A 21,287-nucleotide genomic window follows, 5' to 3' on the forward strand; every position below is an offset into this window, starting at 1 on the left:
TTGAACACCCTGCTGTGCCATTTACTTCACAGCCAACATCCCCTCCATTTGCTGATGTGTTTGTCGCTCCATGCCACACTGGCTGCACTGCCTCTGTAGGACCGGAAAAAGTCTCACGGGGGCCTAAATAACGTCTGTCTGCTACTTCAGGGGCAGCATCTGCTTCCAAAGGAATAGAAATAGAAAAGATATTACATTGACGATTTCTCTGAACTAGTCACTTTTGTTGTCTGGGCAGCTGTGGAAGCATGTTGTCCTTGTACCATAGTCCCACTCTGCCCACTCGAGCTGGAAGAATACACACACACACACAGAGCAGCTACAGTCCAATGGTGTGGGACTGTCAACCTGATGAACCCGTCTAAGATGCAGCGAAGGCTGTTTATCGTTATGCTCAAGACAAGCTATTAGATTTATTTATAGTTGTGTTCCTGTTAATAAATGTCACACGAATAAAGCTTTCAGCTCCCGTTTAAAGGAGCAGGCATTTTTTTGTAATATTTGCACAGAGAATAAGACAAGAAGACCGATATTACAGCCTCTCTTACAATTTATGTTGTTTTCTACATTTAACTACATTTTTTATATGGATTTCCTCGCTTTGTAAATGTGAAAAATTGTTTGTTATCTGCTGAACTTGTTTTCTGCACATGTGACACATACTGTACATATACAAGTTGTATTTGTGATGTTGGGCTAAATGAATAAAATTCACTTGACTTGATTGTATTCGATTAGCTAAAAATCCAGTAAGTTACTGCTCTTGGTAAGAAATAGTCCATTTGTGGCATTTGAATGTTTTAAAGGTGCATTATGTAATAAATCTAAAGCAACTGGCCATAAAATCCTCCTAATATGTCACAGACTCAGGAATAATGTTCATATAACAAACTGAACTCACCAACAACAACAGTACAGCCAAAATATTCGCATTAAAAAAAATATTTTGCAGACCACAAATCATTTTTATGTTTTGAAATTATATTTTGGCATGTGGCGCCACCTACCACCGTCTACCAATCATTGCAGTCAGTAGAGTCTCAGCTGCAGAGCAACCACGGGTTGCCAGTTACTGTACCTCTAAGCTACAACAGTGGAGAAAACAAAACCTAAAAGACCTCGGTATTTTGTATTTGAGTGTAGTATCCGTCTCTCTCTTACCATTATTTTACCAGGTAAAAATATTTGAGAACCAGTTCTCATTTACAATCATGACCTGGTTTTCAATTGAGCTCCATTAAAAAATGCCTATCCCTTATTTATTTGGGTCATGCTTACATTGTTTCATTTGAATTGAAGCAGTGAAAACGCTGCGCCGTCTTGACAAAAGCTTATCGCGGTCTTTAGAACTGCCCTTGCGAGGCATGCAACAGCTCTGCTCTGTACCTTTGTACTCTCTCCAGGTAGAGAGCGATAAATTCCCCAGATGCCAAGTCAGGCTTTTGTTTTGCTGGCACACTGTTTGTTCAAGCGTGCATGTGCTCATGCGTGCCACACGTTTGACTAAGGAGTGGGAAGAGAAAACCAGTGGAGACGCTGAACTAAACTGTGGGTTAACAAGAAAAAAAAAAAAGGAGAAAAGTGGAGGCTGCGAGGGACTGAGCCAGGGATTTAAGGGGCCTGAGAAGGTCTGAATTCTGACAGCACAGTGGAGAATTGCGCATCCCACACACAGATGTTCACAATCACTACGCCAGATAATTAATAACAATAATAATGACTGCTGTGACGACTCGAAGAATCACGGGCAGTGAGTGATTGGATGATAATTCTCCGAATTGGATGGTGGAATTATTTACTTTGGAGTGGCTGTGGCAGGCAAAGGCAGACAATGTCTAATACATTCAGTCTGGTGTCAGTTGACTGATGACAGACCCAAATAAGAAGGAGAGTTTTTAGTAGTTTTTTTAAAAAAAAGCAGCGATCACACAACCTCTGACCTTCTGAGCCGAGTCTGGCCTCTGAGAATTAAAGTAACCATCACTCACTTCAGTGACAGATTAATCAGATAATGTCAGTATTATCTGATTTAGTAGTTTATACTTGTGCGTTTTCCCACATAGTTCACAGTCTTGTGCAGAGAAACCACCAGAAAAAAACAACAACACACAGAGTGCCTGGAGTTATGAATCATAAACACAATGCACCACCTCAAATCAGCGGTTTCCTCCGCTTGCTCTCCACTGTTAGGCTTTTGAAATTAACTTCCAAATGAGACTCATGCTGCTCGAGGCTGTGATAGAGTAAAGCTCATCAAAAAAAAAAGACCCAATGAAGTCAGACACAACATTCCTGTTTTGATTTATCTCAGAGAGAGAAGCTGCATGGGATGCAGTGAGTTAGGATTATCTGAACTCTCAAGTAGTAATTATTTGGGGGAGAAAAAAAAAAAAGACTTCAGAGTTTCCCGAAGCCAAATAAAGGCGATGGATGTGTCCTTTTCATTATGTTGGCAAATACCTGAACACAGACCAAGGAAAGATTGTTTCTGCGTGCTGCTGATGTAGCTGAAGGAGGATAAAGTGGGGGTTATGTCCGACTCCCAACTCAGAGAAGGTGATGCCTGACGCTGTCTCGACACATCACGTGTCTGGGGGGAAAACACACGTACACGCGGCGCAGAGAGTACCAAGACAAAGTAGCGTGCTGAAAGCGTGCTTTTTTTTCCCCTCCAAGGGTGATGTGGCCAAGAGGTCAGCAGCACACGTCATGGAAATAGCACAGATTTAGGAGACAGGTTACAAACAATACAGTCGAATAGGAAAGGACGAAAGGATCCGAGCGAAATCACGTCAGACAGACGATATATGAACTGATAGATGGAGTACGTCACACGAGCGAAGGGCATAGTGGCTTTTGGGATGCAAATATGAAGGAACTAAGCTAAGAAAAGCCTTCTAGATTAATATCAGCCAGTGTGTGTATATCTACATACATATATCTAGCATTAGTGCTATTGTCATTAAAGGTAGGGTTGGAGATCCTGGAAAAAGGTGTAATAATCTCCTTCCCCGCCTTTAATGACAACAAATAATTCTCTGGAATCCAGTTTGAGTAGCCACATCTTTTCTTTATTGTCTTTAGTCAAGCATGCTTTGATTGGCATTCATATGCTCATTCATAATATATGCACATGTGAACACAGCTTGCCCTGTAATTGGCTGGCGACCTGTGCAGGGTGTGACCCTGACTTTCGTCCCATGTCGGCTGAGATTGGCACCAGCACCCCCCGCGACCCTCATGTGGAGGATAAAGCGGTAGAAGATGGATGGATGGATGGACGAATGGATGGATGGAGGTTCACAATTCTGCATCTCTGCAAAGTTCATCTTCAAACAGACTTTTTTTAAAAGTTAACATTATCTTTAGGAGTTAATGGAACAGAGCACACATTCACACACTCGCATCAGAAAATACTGTTTTCACTCATTCGTTGTTTCTCACTTTCTCCATCCGTCACTGTTGTTTTGTTCCAGCCTCAGAAATCTTCGTCTTCAGTCCTGGTTCACGACACCCACAGTCTCTGTTGGAGTTCAGTGATTCTATTTCACATCTGTTCAGGTCTCAGGTCTGTTTTCGCCTATAGTTAGGGTCAGTAAGGGGAAAACAGGACTGGCGTGTGTGTTGAGCAGATGGGTCCAGGGGCTGGATGTAGAAGCGCCTGCGTGAGGGGCTGACTCTGAAAAAGTGCAGGGCTGGAGTTCGAGGCGGACCGGAGAGGGAAGGGGCCCAGCGTCGCCATGGCAGCGGCAGCGGCAACGAAGAGTTGACGCTGTAGAAGACACGAGCCCAGAGGTTCGGGCAGGTCTTGTTTCTTCCGTAGAGACAATCGGATCTGAGGAAACAAACGAGCAAACTGTAATCAAGGCTTCTTTTATCTAAAGAGGAACTTGAAGACAAGGACAAGGACCAGTACAGATCTCAACTCTAAGATTCTGCTGAAACTTTGTTACGATTCTTCAACTCTTATCACTGAGAGATTGTCTCAGTAGGGGAGTGGAACTTCCTGGAAAGGGCTCTAGAGAATCACATCCTGTACACAAAAACACTGACGGAGAGGAAATATAAATCACACAGTACTCACTGCCTGGAAACTCTGTTGACGCTGGGTGGGAGTGTAGGGACTGAACTTGGGTTTGGCTGGTTTACCTGCAGCTCTGTCCTTGTGTCTCCTGCTGCTGATGTGCTGGAGAGGAGCAGATCGAGATAAATGAGCACGGACAGACGCATGAAGCACAATAAAGCAGACTAAGGGTGAATTCCAATTCCTTGCAATTGCCTCAATCTTAACCCTCAATCTCAAAAAAGTGCTGTCCCGATTCTCAGAAAAATTAAGTTGAGGGGTGAGACTACCCTTGGGAGCAAGGGCTACCCAGAATGCATTGCGTGTTTTGACATAACAAAGATGACGCCGAAAGCAGTGGAACGAGTACGCTATAAATTAAGTATTTTCTTTGTTAGTAGAGTTATAAAAATGATGAAAACCATTGTATTATCTTAGTTTAGGCCCATATTATGGATTACTGACGCCATTGTTGCGTAACATTTATTTTTATTTTACGATCTTTTCTCGGCCGGTGCGGACAAAGCGATCGTTTGCTATGGTTTACTTTTCAATAAGCCGTGGTGTGTGGTAACTGTCAGCTGAATATGTCCGTGGTTGTGGTATTTGTATGAGTATCATCTCATAACTAACTGACAACCTAATAACTTGACTGACAAACGGATCGTAATAAATAATTGTGACGTAAATGTGTTCTTCTTCTTCTTCTTTTTTGGAGTTGACAGACTGGACGCAGCTTTCGCGTTATTCTGCCCCCTACAGTCTGAAGACGTATCTGCATTTAAGGGGTGTCCCATTTCTAAACCTCAACACTTGGTTTTGAGGGCCTGTTAAGATTAAGGGTTGAGCTTGAGGGTTAAGATTGAGGGTTAAGAAGATAGGAATTGGAATTGGCCCGAAGACCGAAGTCAGTGGTCGTCCTTTGTGAATAATCAGTGTAAAGGAAATTAAGAGAAGCTTAATCAAAGTTCCCTTTTTGGACAATTCAGCCAGAATGCTGATATCTTGCTGGCAGAGACTTCACGGAGGAAGGGAGGGAGGGAGTGTGTGAAAATCGTTTTTGATTTTATTGACGAGCACAAACAGATGGCTTCAGCCAGCGAGCGCGGCAAACAATCAACAGTCAACTGTTGAATATTCATGAGCACCTGGCCAAAGATAACTTTTTTTAAAACAGTCTGATACGAGGAGCAGCACTAACTGTATGCATTCACACGCAAAGACTCTGCGGCTACACTTCTCTGATTGTGATTTGTCATTTGTCTGCACTGACAGGTGAGAGACGTGGCTCTGTTGACTGTCAGAGCGACTGTGAGCGGCAATTCTCCGTGAGAGCTGACATTTTCACAGCTTCAAATCTAACTAACCAGTAAGTGTGATGAGCCAGTATCTAGTGTTTGCCTCATATTAGTGTTAGTAATTGAAACACAGCAGCCTTGAGCGCTTTAAAAGGACAATAAGGACAAAAATGACAATATTTAAGAAAAAAATGTCTATCTCTGGAGCTGTACGAATAAAATCTGCCACAAAAAAGTGTTTTGCAAACACAAAAGAGTAGAATTTCAAGGCATTCGTTAAACAGGGATGTCAGCTAAATCAGTTGCACAAAGAGCAGAAACATAAAAACAGATTTCAATCTCCAAAGACTTTTTAGTGGACGGACATCGTTAACGCTGTTTGTTTTAATTGTAAATGTAAGCGTGCGTAAAAGCGGCTGTGGCTTCACATAAAGCTCGGAAATATAACGTGCTAATTAGGTTTAGTGCCAAATATGAACAGATTGCAGTTTCTCCTATTGTGATACAAAAAGAATCAATGACACAAAAATATGAATTCACTTCACTAACCCTGTATGCCCATGTGAAATATTTATCGAGCCACTGTTCAGGTATATTCACAAACAAAGTTAACTCGGAGGAAAAAGCCTTTGTTTCTGTATAAAACACCGGTCTGTGTCTAACTGAACTTCATTTGTTTTTTTTGTTGTTGTTTTTTTTTTTTAGCAATGAACCTGTTTGAGCTGAGTCTCGGAGTTGACATGCACATTGCAGATCTCACAGTGGAAAGTTTTGTTCTGGAGTCCAGTTGACGACTCGGACAGCGCGGCCAACTTGGCTTTGACCCCCGTCCTCGGAAAGGACTTGATGGCTCCATCGCCACTTCGAGCGTCCAGCATGGTCTTGTGCTTGGTACCTGCGCAGATATGGAACGGCAGAGAGTGTTGCGAAGGAAGGCGTAAATATCAGATTTGAATAAACAGAGCTGGATTGACGAAATGGCAAACAAAAAATAGGGTCCAAGACATTTTGAATTATGGGAGCAATAACTGGTGTTTGTTTGATTGATCCATCCATCTTCGCGGGGGGGGGGGGGTGCCACACACATACACTATCGTTAAAAAGTTAACGGGGGGTAACTTTAAAATGTCCTTATTTTTGAAGGAAAAGCACTTTTTTTCAATGAATATAACATTAAATGAATCAGAAATACACTCTTTACATTGTTAATGTGGTAAACGATTATTCTAGTTGCAAACGTCTGGTTTTTAATGGAATATGTACATAGGTGTATAGAGGCCAATTTTCCAGCAACCATCTCTCCAGTGTTCTAATGGTACATTGTGTTTGCTAATCGCGTTAGAAGGCTATTGGATGATTAGAAAACCCTTGAAACCCCTTGTGCAATGATGTTAGCACAGCTGAAAACAGTTTTGCTGGTTTCGAAAAGGGCAAAATTATTATGTCGAATAAAAATCACAAAAAAATTGTATAGGTGACCCAAAACTTTTGAACGGTAGTGTTCCATCCACCCTCACCTATGGTAATGTCCAATTTACCTAATCCCCATATTTACTGTGGGAGGAAACCGGAGAACCCGGAGAAAACCTTACGCACACATGGGGAGAACGTGCAAACTCCATGCCTCGTTTTGACCGGATCTCAAACCCGGGTCTTCTCGCTAACCACTGCACCAACCGTGTTTGTTTTATATGCGAGGCTAAAAACTGACACCTGCGATAACTTCAGATTCTCACCACTGTTGTGGGCCTGCAACTGCGAGGCAGAGTTGACGGCCACCTTGCAGAGGGAGCAGTAGAGAAGACGTATGGCTTTCTCCTCCTCGGTCTCCTCCTCCTCTGGAACAGCCTCCACGTCTTCGTCTCTTTGTGTCTCCATCTCCGACACCTCTGGGCTGACTGACAGGGAGGTGTCAGATGGCGCCTTCGCAGTTTCAGTCGGGCCGCTGCACAGAGGTGCCAGCTCTGCAGCAGGGCTGAGGACTGAGGGTTCTGAAAAATAAAGGTACATAAATAAGTGCGAGATAATAAGAAAGCAAACAGCGAGGAAGGAGGATGGGATAGAAACAAACATTTTTCCACTCTATGAACCCGGGGAAGCTTCCAGAATCACAATTTCACGACTACAGGTGACTGCTGGTTCTATAACCTCTTTAATCATAGGAATAATCAATGATTTCCCCCGAGGATCCGTCTCCTCCCAGCACCTAAATGAACACTTTTGTACAGGAATTATTTGACTCCATTATCTTTTGTGTGCGACTGACTTGTGGTGGTTCCCTGGAGGAGGCTGTGTACGGATTTGAGGATTCTCTCTCTGCTAATAACAATGATTAGCTCTGCCTAGTTGAAAAAGTGTCTGTTTGTTACCATTGATTTGGCCGCGCTTTGCTGTTTTCTACAATAATCTTCAGAGTGCTCTCCCCCGCCTCCTAATACACGTTTCTCACACTAAAATCATCATTCTTTTTTTTTTTCTTTCTTTTTTTCAATCGTGGCAAATTGATTCCTTCGTTTTATTTATTTTATTTTTTTTCCCCTCACTTTAGCTTGCAGCAAAATATATTATTTTCATTTCCTAACACCCACACACATGCAAGAGTAGCATTTCAGCACTGGCTAATATACAGTATACATACACACACACACACACACACACATGTTGGAGAGCCATTGGAGTTTCACACGTGTGCTGACACACACACACACACACACACATTACACGGCTACCCACAGATCATATTCAAAGTATTTTCAATGTATGTTTGATCTCAGGAGGCGACCGAACAAGCTCAGTAAATGTAGACATGAAGAGCAGCGGAGGATAATGCTCAACCTTTAATCTCTCCACAGTGTAGCTCAAAGGAGCACGAGGCTTATCACATCAAAGAGTTAAAGTCGTGACTGGGAAAAGAAGAGTTATACATTCGTATGTCTACATGTCACATCATATAGTGTGTGTGTGTGTGTCTGCAGAGACGTCGCACACCTCCTGACGCTGCGTCAGAGCTGCAGGGATGTGAGCAGGGTGGCGAGAGGATCTGAGTCGAGGTTTCCTTGGCGACAGGTTCAGAGGTCCCGATCTTTGAATCTGGGGCGTCGGCGGCTTTCAGCATTTTTTTTGCACGTTTGGTGCCGCTGTAATGCAACGACGCCTGCACCTGTGCGGGCGACAGCAAGGAAGAGGGTGTGTGAACTAACGACGCATCACTATTCAGAGATGTGAATGACTTTTTTTATGTGACAATGTCTGTCTTGAATAATAATAATAAAAAAAAAAAAGGAAGCTGCAGCACAAAACCACATTGTTTGTCAGACATTTTAATATAGAGAAGTGAACACAGAGCAACCATGAGCTATATATACAAAAGTGAACATAGTCTACTAATTCCACATCGCCACCTCCTCCTGCTCCCTCAGATCCTCCTCCTCCATCCACCTCACTGTGCCCTCCGCCCGCCTCAGCACCGTGGGGAGCAGAGCTTTCAGCCGCTCTGCCCCCCCATCTCTGGAACTCACTCCCACCAGACATCTGCATCTCTCACTCTCTTCCCCCTCTCCAAATCCAGACTCAAAACTCACCCGTTGAAAATAGCCTATTCTCTGTAATTTCACGCCATTATCTGTTTACTGTGTCGTCCTGTTCTGTTTCTTTATTGTTTGTCTCTGTAAAGTGTCCTGGAGTGTTTGAAAGGCACTTATTATTGCTATTATTATTATAATAATTTCCCCGGTGAAGCTAGTCAGGAAGTAAGAATAGATTTAATAACCACCAGGGGGTGATTCTGCTGGTTGTTTAAATAGCTCTAGTTTGAATGGAATGGAATGGTCTGGAATGGAGTTAAAAGGTCTCAAAAATGAACATGGGGTCAATTTTGTGAATTCTATACCCATTTAGAGAAAAACATGAGACATAACGGCACATATGAGTGTCAAACTCAAATGACCAGGGGGCCAATGAGCATCTAGTCTGGTCAAGAGGGACTAACTCTTCAGTTACAAGAACCTTTGAACGCCTGCTGCCAAATTAAAACACAATATTCCATGATGATATCACTGTTAAGAAATTCAATTGAATATATTTGACATTGATTTCAAAGTAAAAGTGCCCGTTTTGACATGGAATGAGCTCTACTTCACAACAAAAACATATTAATGATGCAAACTGAGAAATACATGTAAAATTAGCATTACATTACATTAATAATTACATTATTATCTTTACATATAAAAGCTTGTTTGATGTTTTAATTGCAGTTGTCAACATTATTATTTTTACGTAATTTTAAATGTATTTCTCTGTATGTATATATATATATATATATATATATGTATACACACACATATATGTATATGTATACATATATGTGTGTGTGTATATATGTATATACATATATATATATATATATATATATATATATATATATATATAAGGCCCTGGTTGCAGGTGGCAAATTAATTTCTGGTTGCAAAAACTTCAAACTGACACCAGGTTTCATAACAAGAATCCATATTATTATGGCGATGTCAATCAACCGTTCCATGGCTTATAACAGTTAAATCACGTGTAAATATTTGACTTGCTGTACATTGAAATAACAGCACGTGTTCATGAGTCATTCTGTACCAAGCACAATGAAAATAAACAACAACTCTGCAAAAGGTCAGATATGTGAGATATTAGGGTGTGCACACACACACTCACCACTCTGATCCAGCACAAACGGCAAAATACAAGGGCAGGTCTCAGCAGCCGTTTCAACTGTCATGCAAGGGTGTGTTTGCAAAATAATAGAGTATCCCAAAGAGAAAAACAAATTAAAGTGCTCCCACGTGACACCACCTACCTCAGAGTTGAACCCGAGTTGACAAACTCCACTGAAACTGGTCTTCCTCTTCAGAGGCGAGGTTAGCCCGAAGCCTGGGCCAGTCAGAGCCTTATGGGTGTGATCCATCTGCAGCCGAGGAGAAACACGGGGGTACAGTCGTGATTGAAAAGGCAAGAGTAAGCAGTGAGGGATACTTATGATGTGAAGTACTTGCTGTGTGCAAACACATTTTCCCTTAAGATGAGCACAGATAATATGTTGTTGAGAAGCAGCTGAATGAAAGCCGATCTGGCATCAACACAACAACCGGCACACACACAGCTGGTGCGATACATGCACACACGTGTGCACAAGCAACAGCAACATTTACTGCCATTCAGGCAACAGCGGAATGCTCAAAAGGAGTCTGGACCTGGGCCAGACCATAACAGGTTTAAAGAGACACTCAGTGTTGCGTAACAGTAATGTAGTACAATACAGATGAAATGGACAGTAGAGAAGATGATGTAACATTTGAAAAATGCCTTAAAATGTTGTGGTCGAGCATTAAAACACACTTAGATGACACTTAGGGCCAACACGACCACATCCAGAGCTACAAACTTTTTTACAGCCCTCTTTAAAGTCTACAGAGGGGGGTGAGAGTTTCCTCGCCAAGCCTTGTTCTAGGGCTGATCCGATAAATGTTCAAGCAGCTTGAAACAAAACATTCCTTGCGAGGTGTGACCGGCATTCACTTCTACGCATAGCTAGCTTTATCCCTTTCAAAAATCATCATACAACGTGTGGAGGAGATTGTGTTGCTAAAAAACGAGTGACCTTTCCGCGTGAGAGTGCCAGACGCAGGTCGTAAAACTCCGTCGCTCCCTGCTCGTCTGCATCTGACCACACAGTGAAGGTGTGCACTTATACCCGCTGGACGTTTTAATGAGCACACACATGCTCGGCACAATAAAAAAAAAAAAAAAAAAAAAAAACCCACCAGGGCTCGGTGCAGCTAAGCATACTGCACGTATTACCTGTGACGACAGTTAAGGAGTCACATAAGCAGCCACAGCTGCGGAGGATGTGTGGAAATAATGTGTCTGGATGTAAATGTGTTGTTACAGGTCAGCCATATTCTCGTTTTTGTCAATCCTGGGAACAGCACTGGAGATAGTGCCTGCTGCTTTACTGCTGAAGGCGGTTTTCTTTGCTCTTCAAAAGTAGAAGACGTCTCGCTCTCTCTATCTGTGTGTGTGTGTGTGTGTGTGTTTGTATTTTCTTTGATCATCACTCCAGGCGGCAGCTCGGAAAATATTCTCTGCAGTCTCTTATCTCCTTCAGTTTCCTTGCAGCAATTTGTGTACATGCAATAGATATATGTTGCCTTTAAAACACAGGTATGTCTTTTATGGCATCATATGTAAAAAATAAAAATAAGAAATCATAATTTGTGAGCGTTTAGTTTCTGTCTCTGGCCACTCCTCCCTCCTCATCTCCCTGGCTCCTTTATCACCGTCTGACCTTCCATCTCACATTCCTCACACTTCACCCCTCCATCTGCTCCCGTCTGAACCCTTTGCCTCTCCCCGAGTCTCCGCGGGATCAAAGTCACCTCGCTGTCTCCCTCGAGTCTCCCTCCCTCTCCTTCCCTTCACTCCCAATTTACGCTCTGAGAAGGACTGGCGCAGTAGCACCTGTGGTAGTAGTAACGTTGCCCCATTTTCTCTTCAGACATTCTGCGATACAATAAGCAAGGTGGGTGTATTGCGTTTTTTCTCCTTACCCCAATGGACACTTGTCTATTTCGAGAAAAATTCCCAAAGTAAAACAAAAACAATGTTGTGCACGAACACAATGCGGTTTTCTCTAGGCATTGCAGTGTTTCCTAATCCTGCTCCAGCACACCTGATTCAAATGGTCACCAAGCTCTGCAAAATCCTGATAAGGAGACGTTCATTTGAATCAGGTGTGTTGGAGCAGGGAAGCATCTAAAACATGGAGGCACCGTGGTCCCAGAGGACCAGGATTGGGGAAACACTGGACTATTGAGAGGTGTTGAAGTAAAAGTGGTTGGAGGCTTTAAATGCAACACATGGTTTTGTGTTGTGTTCAGTACAGCGCTTCAGAGAATTACCATAGGCCATAATAATATAAGACATGGAAGCCTTCGAGTTTGAAAAGTGAAGTCTAGAAGTAGGAGTAGCAATCAGCCAGCAGGCAGCAAAAATAATTCTATCTATTCGATGCTATCTTTGAATGGAAGTTGCGCTGATGTGGATCCGGGTCCGGGAAAGGAAACCCAGACAGCTCTCTCCCTGGCCACTTCTACCAGCTCCTTTGAGGGTATTCCAAGGTGTTCACAGGCCAACTGAGAGATATAATCCCTCCAGCATGTACTGGGTCGGCCCTGGGGACATGAAGGTCTCCATGCCTGAAACACCTCCCCAGGTGGGCGTCCTGGAGGCGTCCTAACTAGATGCCCGAACCACCTAGGCTGGCTCCTCTCGACATGAAGGAGCATCGGTTCTACTCTGAGCCCCTGCCAAATGCCTGAGCTCCTCACCGTATCTCTAAGGCTTGAGCTCAGCTACCCTCATTTTGGCCGCCTGTATTCGCAGTCTCGTTCTTTCGGTCATTATCCAAAGTCTCTGCATGAAAGTCTATGGGGAAATGAGCCTACTTCGCACTTGATCAGGGAAGATGAAGGGTGAATTCCAATTAACCCTCAATCTCAAAAATGCGCGCTCCCTCTAGTGCAAGTGCTGTCACGATTCTCAGAAAAATTAAGTTGAGGGGCGAGTTTAAGGGCTGTATCGCCCTCAATATTGAGATTTTCCGAGATCACCCTTGGGAGCAAGGGTTACCCAGAATGCATTGCGTGTTTTGACATAACAAAGATGGCGCCGAAAGCAGCAAAACGAGTGCGCTACAAATTAAGTATTTTCTTTTTAATAGAGACATAAAAATTATGAAAACCATTGACCATCACCTGTTGAATCATATCAGCCTTGGATCCGTTTCCTCGCTGCTTTTACATTAAGTGAAATAAAAGCTGCACATTTGGTGGATGACACAATGAATAACGATGTGACTTGTGCCTCACAGCATCAGTTATAAGCAGGCCTCACAGAGCAGCGGTGGCCTGTCAGACACACTCGGCTCCACGCAGTGAGTTATGACTGAAACATACGGCCCGAGTGAAGTAAAACAGACTTTTACCAGGAGCCGTCAATACGCAACATTTATAATAATGAATGTTCCCGATTTACTACGTGTGAATGCATGAAACAAATGGCACGTGGGTTATGATGACTGAGCCGCTGCTTTTGCTTCTTTGTCATTTAAATTCGTATTTGCCTGGAAACAAATATGTTTCCATTTTCAGGGAGGAAAAAAAAATAAAAAAAACACTTTCAAACTAAAATCCAAACAGGCTGATGAAATCCCAGTTTGCAGCTTTGGATCTTTGGCTCATGACAAACATCAGAACAGCACAATAACCATGGCAACCAACATGTGGGCACAAAACAAACTTCCCTGCTGCGCATTACAAAGGTGCACGTGCCTACACATAGATGGGCCTTTCAGTGTACATGTTGAATTAGAGCATTTTCTTCTCGAAAATGTGCTGAATGAAAGCTTTTCCGACTTGAGTGTGTGCGTACGCGGCAAGTAAAAGAGACAAACATTTTTTTAAGAGAAGAGAAGACTTAGTGATTTGGGAGAAAATGGAAAGGTGAGGAGCTAAAAACTTTAAAAAAAGGAACAAAAGCGTGCGAGAGGGTGAAGGACAGGGGAAATTGACAGAAGGAGATGAAGTGGAAAACAGTGCGGTGAAGTGAAGAGTGCGACGCAACAAGAGCAAAGAAGAATAGATGAGTGGATGTAAGAGGAGGTTGGAGAGAAAGAGAGTGCAGGTTAAAATGGAAGTGGAGCGAGCCACGACCCAGACTGATGAGTGATTTCTCCTCAAGAAGAACACGCTACTACGCTAAGAGCGCGGTTCTTACATTGTACACTTAAAGTCTTGTAAATGTGCACACATGCGCTTGTTTTAAATCCTCTCCTCTAAACATCTTAGAGCACACACACACACACACACACACACAAATTACAGATGACGCAACAGCAAAGTGAAAGGGGAAACAAATGGAAAAATTGTCACTTTTGGTCCAGAGTGGGTTTTCAGAGAGACTCAATGATGGTCTTATTAGTGGTTTTCAGGCTCTGCATGTCAAGGACGAAAACACATCATGTTTTTTTTTTTTGATTTATAAGCTCAGAACAACACACACACACACACACACACACACACACACACACACACACACACACACACACACACACACACACACACACACACACACACACACACACACACACACACACACACAGAGGATGTTCTGCGATGTGAGTATATTTCAGCTCTGTATTTTACAGAGGTGGAAAGTAATGCATTACATTTACCCATGTTACTGTAATTGAGTAAGTTTTTTTTTCTTTATAAAGTCATTTGAACAGGTGACAGGTGAACGACGAGGACAGGTGAACGACGAGAACAGGTGAACGGACAGGTGAACGACGAGGACAAGAGGAAGACGTGGACAGGTGAACGACGAGGACAGGTAAATGTTGAGGACAGGTGAACGATAAGGATAGGTGAATGATGAGGACAGGTGAACGATGAGGACAGGTGAACAACGAAGACAGGTGAATGACGAGGACAGGTGAACGACGAGGACAGGTGACAGATGAGGACAGGTAAAGAACAGATGAACGATGAGGAGAGGGGAACAACGAGGATAGGTGAACGATGAGGACAGGTGAACGACGAGGACAGGTGAACGATGAGGACAGGTAAATGTTGAGGACAAGTGAACGATGAGGAGAGGGGAACGACGAGGATAGGTGAACGATGAGGATAGGTGAACGATGAGGACAAGTGAATGATGAGGACAGGTGAACGATGAGGAAAGGTGAACGACGAGGACAGGTGAACAATGAGAACATGTAAATGTTGAAGACAGGTGAACGATGAGGATAGGTGAACGATGAGGAGAGGGGAACGACGAGGATAGGTGAACGATGAGGACAGGTGAACGATGAGGACGGGAATGATGAGGACAGGTGAATGATGAGGACAGGTGAATGTTGAGGACAGGTTAATTGGTGTTAATTAACGTCCCTGAGTGATTGAGAAAGTTAAAGCATTTGTGACCTTTGACCCATTTTGACTGATACATTATGTGTTTACATATTTAAAGTATATAAATATGACAGTTAAATAGTATTAGTAACATGCAGAGAAGGGCTGCTGAAACGTTTCACAAGTTGATCCCACACTCAGAAGGGCTGTACAATGGATTTGCACAAACATGACCATCCAATACAACTGCCTGCTGCTGTTCCTGCACCATGCAGCTCCAAATTCGATATATAACACATTTACCAAACTACCATACACACAATAATCTAATCTGGCCTACACGAGAACCCCAACCTTGTTAAAAAGCAACTCAGTAACTTTAACTTGAGTACATTTTTAGACCAGAACTTTTACTTATACTTCAAATGTTATCAAAATAGTGGTACTTTCACTTGCGTAGAATATTTCAGTACTCTTTCCATCCTCTGATATTTTACTTGTTCTATATTAGGAAATAAAAGTCTAATAATAACAATAAAACATTTAATTTATGTAACATTTTTCATGGACTCAAAGTCACTTTACATCCTGACCGTAAAAGCAGAAGAATGGAAACCAAAAGTTAAAACCATTAAACATTAAAGCAGCCTTAAAGAGATGAGTGATTTGAATGAGGAGAGGTCAGAACAGTCACGGATAGGTTGGCGTCATGAGTTCCAGAGGGCGAAAGGCTCCGTCTCCCCCAGGATTTGTGCTTGGTTCACATGGAGCCATTAAACCATGAATATATGAAAACGTACGGCACGACTCCTCTGCAACGCAGACATCGGCCCTGACACATCAGCTCTGCTCCAGGCGTGCACTTGACCTGCTCTAGTTCTCTCCATCCTCACCCGTCACAAACACTGGGGCAGACAGTTCTATGAAAAGCTCTGTGTGAGGAATACCAAGGAATCAGATCTACCCCCCGGAATGTGTGGAAATGTCACAGCTCCCTGCATCAGCGGTGATATATTTGGAAAGATGTAGGCAGCGTGTTTGGAAAAATAACTTCGAGCAGGCGAGAATCTTCCCGTGATAACGATGATGTTTGGCTTTCTTCTGAGTGGTGTAGGTGAGATTTTGCGGTTGTCATAACAACGTCGGTGACTGACAGTACTCACGTCAGTGAATCCAGGCAGCAGGCGGAAGGGGAGGAGGGGCTTTGGGTCAGGGGACGGCTGGGTCCTGCACGACGGCGTAGGGTGGGCCAGCGGTGGCGTAAGACTGTGACACGTGTTACCTGAGAAACATCACAGCAAGAGTGGAGACAGGTATGTGATTCAGTCCAGGTGAGGTGATTTATTTCAGATATATCAGAGTACAGGGGCTACCTACAGTTATTTTGCGTTTCCTTTAGCGAAAGTACCTGGTACTTTTTTTTTTAGTAACTGCTCTGCTGAGGTTCCAAGCGAGCTGAGCTGATACTACGGGTGACGTTGTCAGACAGCCGTCCACCGATTGGACGGAGTGTGTCGTCACAGGAAGTCACGAGCAAGACGTCCGACAAAAGAATCAAAGCGAACAATGCTGACCTGCAGATCAGTTAATCTCCAACATTTAGCAAGAAAATGTCTAAAATCTCAATATTAAAAGGTGCATTATGTAATAAATCTAAAGCAACTGGCCATAAAATCCTCCTAATATGTCACAGAGACTCAGGAATAATGTTCATATAACAAACTGAACTCACCAACAACAACAGTACAGACAAAATATTTGCATTAAAAAAAATATTTTGCAGACTGCAAATCATGTTTATGTTTTGAAATCATGTTCTGGCATGTGGCGCCACCTACCGCCGTCTACCAATCATTGCAGTCAGTAGAGTCTCAGCTGCCGAGCAACCACGGGTTGCCAGTAACGTCAGAAAATGAAACCTAAAAGACTTCGGTATTTTGAATTTAAACGTAGTAACCGTTTGTGGCCACATTCTTACATATGGCGCCTTTAACAGATGAGTTTAGTAGATTTAGTCATGCAGGAAGTGCCGAACTAATCTTTTTAATCAACTGATTCTAATGCTTCAGTTACATCGAAAACAACTGCTTAACGAGTCACTCGTTTGTGTGATTGTGTCGCGCGTAAAATGAAGTCACGGCAGTTTCGTGCAGCGATGACTCCGCCTACGTTGAGTATTTACCATATTGTAATGGAAAACCAACCGAACCGCGTCGAGGTGAGGTGAGGTGAGGCAAGCTGGGACCATGTGGTGGAAACACGGCATAAGGCCACATTGGGCATTACCAGGCTGAAGTGATCCAATTAATCATCAATTCTGGTCTTAGAATCAGATTTGTGTCACTTCGTTTCCAATATGTGGCCATGGAACAAGACTGAGAATGGTCGCATCAGAATCTGTGACAACTTTTCTGCTTCTACACACAAGCTGAGCCATTATGAAGCAGCAGCAGCAGCTCAGCAAAATCAAACAACAACGCAGGAGAGTGTCGTCTTCTGGAGCTAAATCTCAACCACAAAATCTACTGTAATGACTTCCCTTTCCAAATCTCCTCCACAGGAGCAAAATAGAGGCTCATCATATCGTGTTGTTCATATTTCCTGCGTCTAACAACAGTTTTGTTGCACATGTGATGAATGAGCTATAATAGCATATAAATATTAATTTGAAACTTCAGTGAGCTCCATGAAGTGCTGAGGACAATTCCGTTATCTGTCATGCATTTGAAACTAATGGAGAAGATGACATGGACGAAGAGGAGGCAAAAAAGAAAGAGTGAAACTTTCCAAAGTATGGGGACATTTGACCAAAAATAGAGTGGAGACTGTAACGCAGCAACACAGCATCTGAAATACAGGCTCAGTAAAATGCTTTTTTATATGTTATGTTAGCTAAGATAGGAAGTGACTGAGCTAAGGAAAATAATCATTTCCATAATTTATTCCACATTCCCGCTCTGGGGTTATGATACTAATTATCTTATGCGTCTTATAACATCACTGAACACCTAATAAATTAGCTCCTCTAAGGAAAAAAAAAAAAAGAAGCTTATTTTATCTATAACACTTCAAAAACACACACACACACACGTACAAAGAAGAGACTATTTTAAGATGAAAAGTACTCGTGCATATATGACTCACACAAACATAGACGGGGAGATTCAGTTTGGCGAGTGCTGATTCTGGTCGAGTGTGGTCATCATGACCCAGAGTGTGTTGTTTTCACTGCTGAGCTCTGATTCCAGACACTTGTTCAGTGTGCATTCTCTCTCTCTCTCTCTCTCTCTCTCTCTCTCTTTCTCTTTCTCTCAGCTTGATTACAGTTTGATTCAGGACCAGCCCACATGTATAATCACAACCACAACACACCCATCCGCTCTGACACAGTCTGATTGCCTTTAACGAGCTAAAGTCTGAGCGTGTGTGTGTGTGTGAGAGAGAGAGAGAGAGAGAGAGAGAGAGAGAGAGAGAGAGAGAGAGAGAGAGAGAGAGAGAGAGAGAGAGAGAGAGAGAGAGAGAGAGAGAGAGAGAGAGTGTGTGTGTGTGTGTAATATGTTTCTTGCATTTGTTGAAAAAAAAAAAAAGCAATAAAAAGCTCTCACAATGCAATTTAATTTCCAAGATGATGACGACAATCATAAATATTCTATGTGACAAATGCGTTCGAGCTCACCAATATACAGTCCTAGTGATTTATTCTGAAATGCCACAAGGGGGAGCCTGCATTTTCTCGACTTCAGGACCTCAGATTTATTCGTTCATTCATTATCTACAGCTTTGTCCTCCACATGAGGATCAAGGGCCGGAACCAAGGGCATTTCAGAGCAGAGGGGCCAAACTGGCGGCCCGAGGGCCAAATACAGTCCCCCCCCAATCAATTGCATGCGTCCCACCACTTAATATCATGTTACTGGAAACACAGTGTGTGATACAACATAGACTGTAGACACAATATAAAAGTAATAATAATAATAATAATAATAAAACCCGACAGGAGATGACCTACTAGCCCTTTTTTGCGTCAGTTTTTAGCCCCTCCCACTTCCAATTTTCCACGTTTTTTCCTAAAACTAAAGACTTTCACACGCAATCGTTCAACAGGTCTGATCTGTGAGTTTTGGGGCATGGGAATATGTGATTTAGTCCGCGGAATAATAATAATAATAAATAAATAAATAAATAAAGAATTCCTTCAGTTTCAATATGGTTCTTGCTCAGTCGTACCCTAAATATTATTTTAAATCACATGATTTAATGTATTATAAGTTTGCTTGGTGTTTTAATTATAGCTGTCCACATTAGCGTTAGTTTGCGTCATAAATGCTTTATTATTGTTTACATGTTTACTTTGTTTACTTTATCTTTATGGCGATACCATGATGGAATATGATACTTTAAGCTCATATTGTGCACTCGCTAATGAATTGTTATTTTCTCTTCTAGACCAGACTAGATGCTCATTGGTGTCCAATTAACCTCTGCATGTTTTTGGACTGTAAGGGACTGTAACACCCTGATCCCTCTGATTTACAAAGATCTTACATATGTAACATTACCACATTGTTGGCAATTAAGCAGTTATTTTAGTATTAGCATAATTAGCTCCTGTGTTTCCTCTGTGGCTGTAAGCTTTGAAAAAAAAAATGAATCAAAAGTATGATTAAAAAATATTATCAAACTATATGAAAGCATATTGTACAATGATTGTAATAATGTGGTGAATCACAATTCTAAAAGAATTCATTCTAAAAACTTTCATTTAATCCTCATTTCTTAAATGCCAGCCTGTATAATCCTCACCTCCTGTTAATGAATAACACATGAGTGACAATTCAAAGAGATGCTCTGGACAAACCACAGTCCACTGTGCAGGTGAGGCGAGTTCACAAATAAGCTCTTTATAGCCATGTTAACATAGCAACAAGTGACTCAACTGCTTTATCAACACACACACAAACACACACACACACACTTTGAGATCGTTTACATACCAAAATACATGGCTGCACCAGGTGAGATCCAACTGCTCAGTGTTAAGTCTCTCTCATGTCCAGGCAGAGATTTGCCGTCTCGTCTTCTCCTCCACAGACTCTTCCCTCTGTGTCTCCTGCAGCAGCGCCGATGCTGCTCCTTCCCATCTGGATTCCCTCCTCCTCCTCCTCCTCCTCCTCCTCCTCCTCCTCCTCCTCCTCACCACCTGCCCCCTCCTCCTCCTCCTCCTCCTCCTCCTCCTCCACATCTCTTCACGATCCACGAACAAGTCTGTCCCTGCAACAAACACCTCCAGAAACCTGTTTTTTTTATCCGGCAGATTGATGGAAAATTAACTTAATGAGTGCTCAGTGCCGCCCCCTGGATAAGTGCAGTCGTCACCTTGTCATCCCACATTAAAAGCAAGAGGCACTTAACTGGTTTTGCAAAGACGGTCCGCGCTCAAGTCCGTCCAAACACAACAAAGACAACACAACACATTCTCTTCTTGAAACAAAAGTGTGTCCGACACAAAGCTGCACGTGTGAGAGGATGAAGAGGGGGGAAACCCTCAGACTTTTGTTTGTTTTCTGGCTCCCCTCATGCATTTGGAAGGAGCTGTGTGTTTTTCTTCTTCTTCTTCTTCTTCTTCTTATGCTCGTGGAAATGCTTTCCATCATTACTCCTTTTCCTCCCCAGTCCGTGGTATTTTTAGACGCATCTTTCACTGTGCAGAGAGGAAAATGATCACTCGGCCCAGCGCGCAGTCCAACTCAAAACATCACAACAGCTGGCGGGGGCACACTTGTAATCATTTATGCATATGTATGCATGGATATTTATGCGCATAACGTTGCTCACTTGGACTTAACAACTTAAAAATATTAATGCAGGAGATTTTTCTTTTATGCCTTGCATTGTCTCTATCAAACACACGCGCGCGCGCACACACACATTTCCTCGGAGAGTTCACATGTAACTGTATTTCTTGGC

General features: G+C 42.7%; 2 protein-coding genes across 3 annotated transcripts in view; both read right to left on the reverse strand.

Annotated features, from left to right (window-relative positions):
* The window catches only part of tinagl1 (tubulointerstitial nephritis antigen-like 1), a 516,891-nt gene that overhangs the window by 443,762 nt on the left and 51,842 nt on the right, over nucleotides 1-21,287 (reverse strand). The gene's annotated exons all lie outside the window — the stretch shown is intronic.
* Nucleotides 3,084-20,452, reverse strand: LOC310935757 (zinc finger protein 385D-like). Of its 2 annotated transcripts, XM_083899699.1 has the most exons (8): nucleotides 20,315-20,408; nucleotides 16,484-16,602; nucleotides 10,208-10,315; nucleotides 8,350-8,521; nucleotides 7,098-7,352; nucleotides 6,075-6,256; nucleotides 4,085-4,186; nucleotides 3,084-3,835 (listed from the first exon to the last, which is right to left on the reverse strand). In XM_083899699.1, the coding sequence occupies exons 1-8, from the start codon at nucleotides 20,322-20,324 to the stop codon at nucleotides 3,593-3,595; spliced, it is 1,191 nt and encodes a 396-aa protein (XP_083755825.1). In that variant the 5' UTR covers nucleotides 20,325-20,408; the 3' UTR covers nucleotides 3,084-3,592. The 2 variants fall into 2 exon arrangements, with proteins under 2 accessions (XP_083755825.1, XP_083755826.1); XM_083899700.1 differs by lacking the exon at nucleotides 16,484-16,602 and having other exon boundaries at nucleotides 20,315-20,452.

The sequence above is a fragment of the Microchirus variegatus genome, assembly GCF_963457635.1.
Source record: "Microchirus variegatus genome assembly, chromosome: 13".
NCBI classification, from domain to species: Eukaryota; Metazoa; Chordata; class Actinopteri; order Pleuronectiformes; family Soleidae; genus Microchirus; species Microchirus variegatus.

Excerpts from the sequence above, each read along its gene's own strand:
- LOC310935757 (XM_083899699.1), bottom strand. Across the intron at positions 10,316-16,483 it reads TGCTGCCTGGATTCACTGAC|ATGGATCACACCCATAAGGC; the intron begins GTGAGTACTGTC and ends CCTCGGCTGCAG. Across the intron at positions 7,353-8,349 it reads CTCTGACGCAGCGTCAGGAG|AACCCTCAGTCCTCAGCCCT; the intron begins GTGTGCGACGTC and ends TTTATTTTTCAG.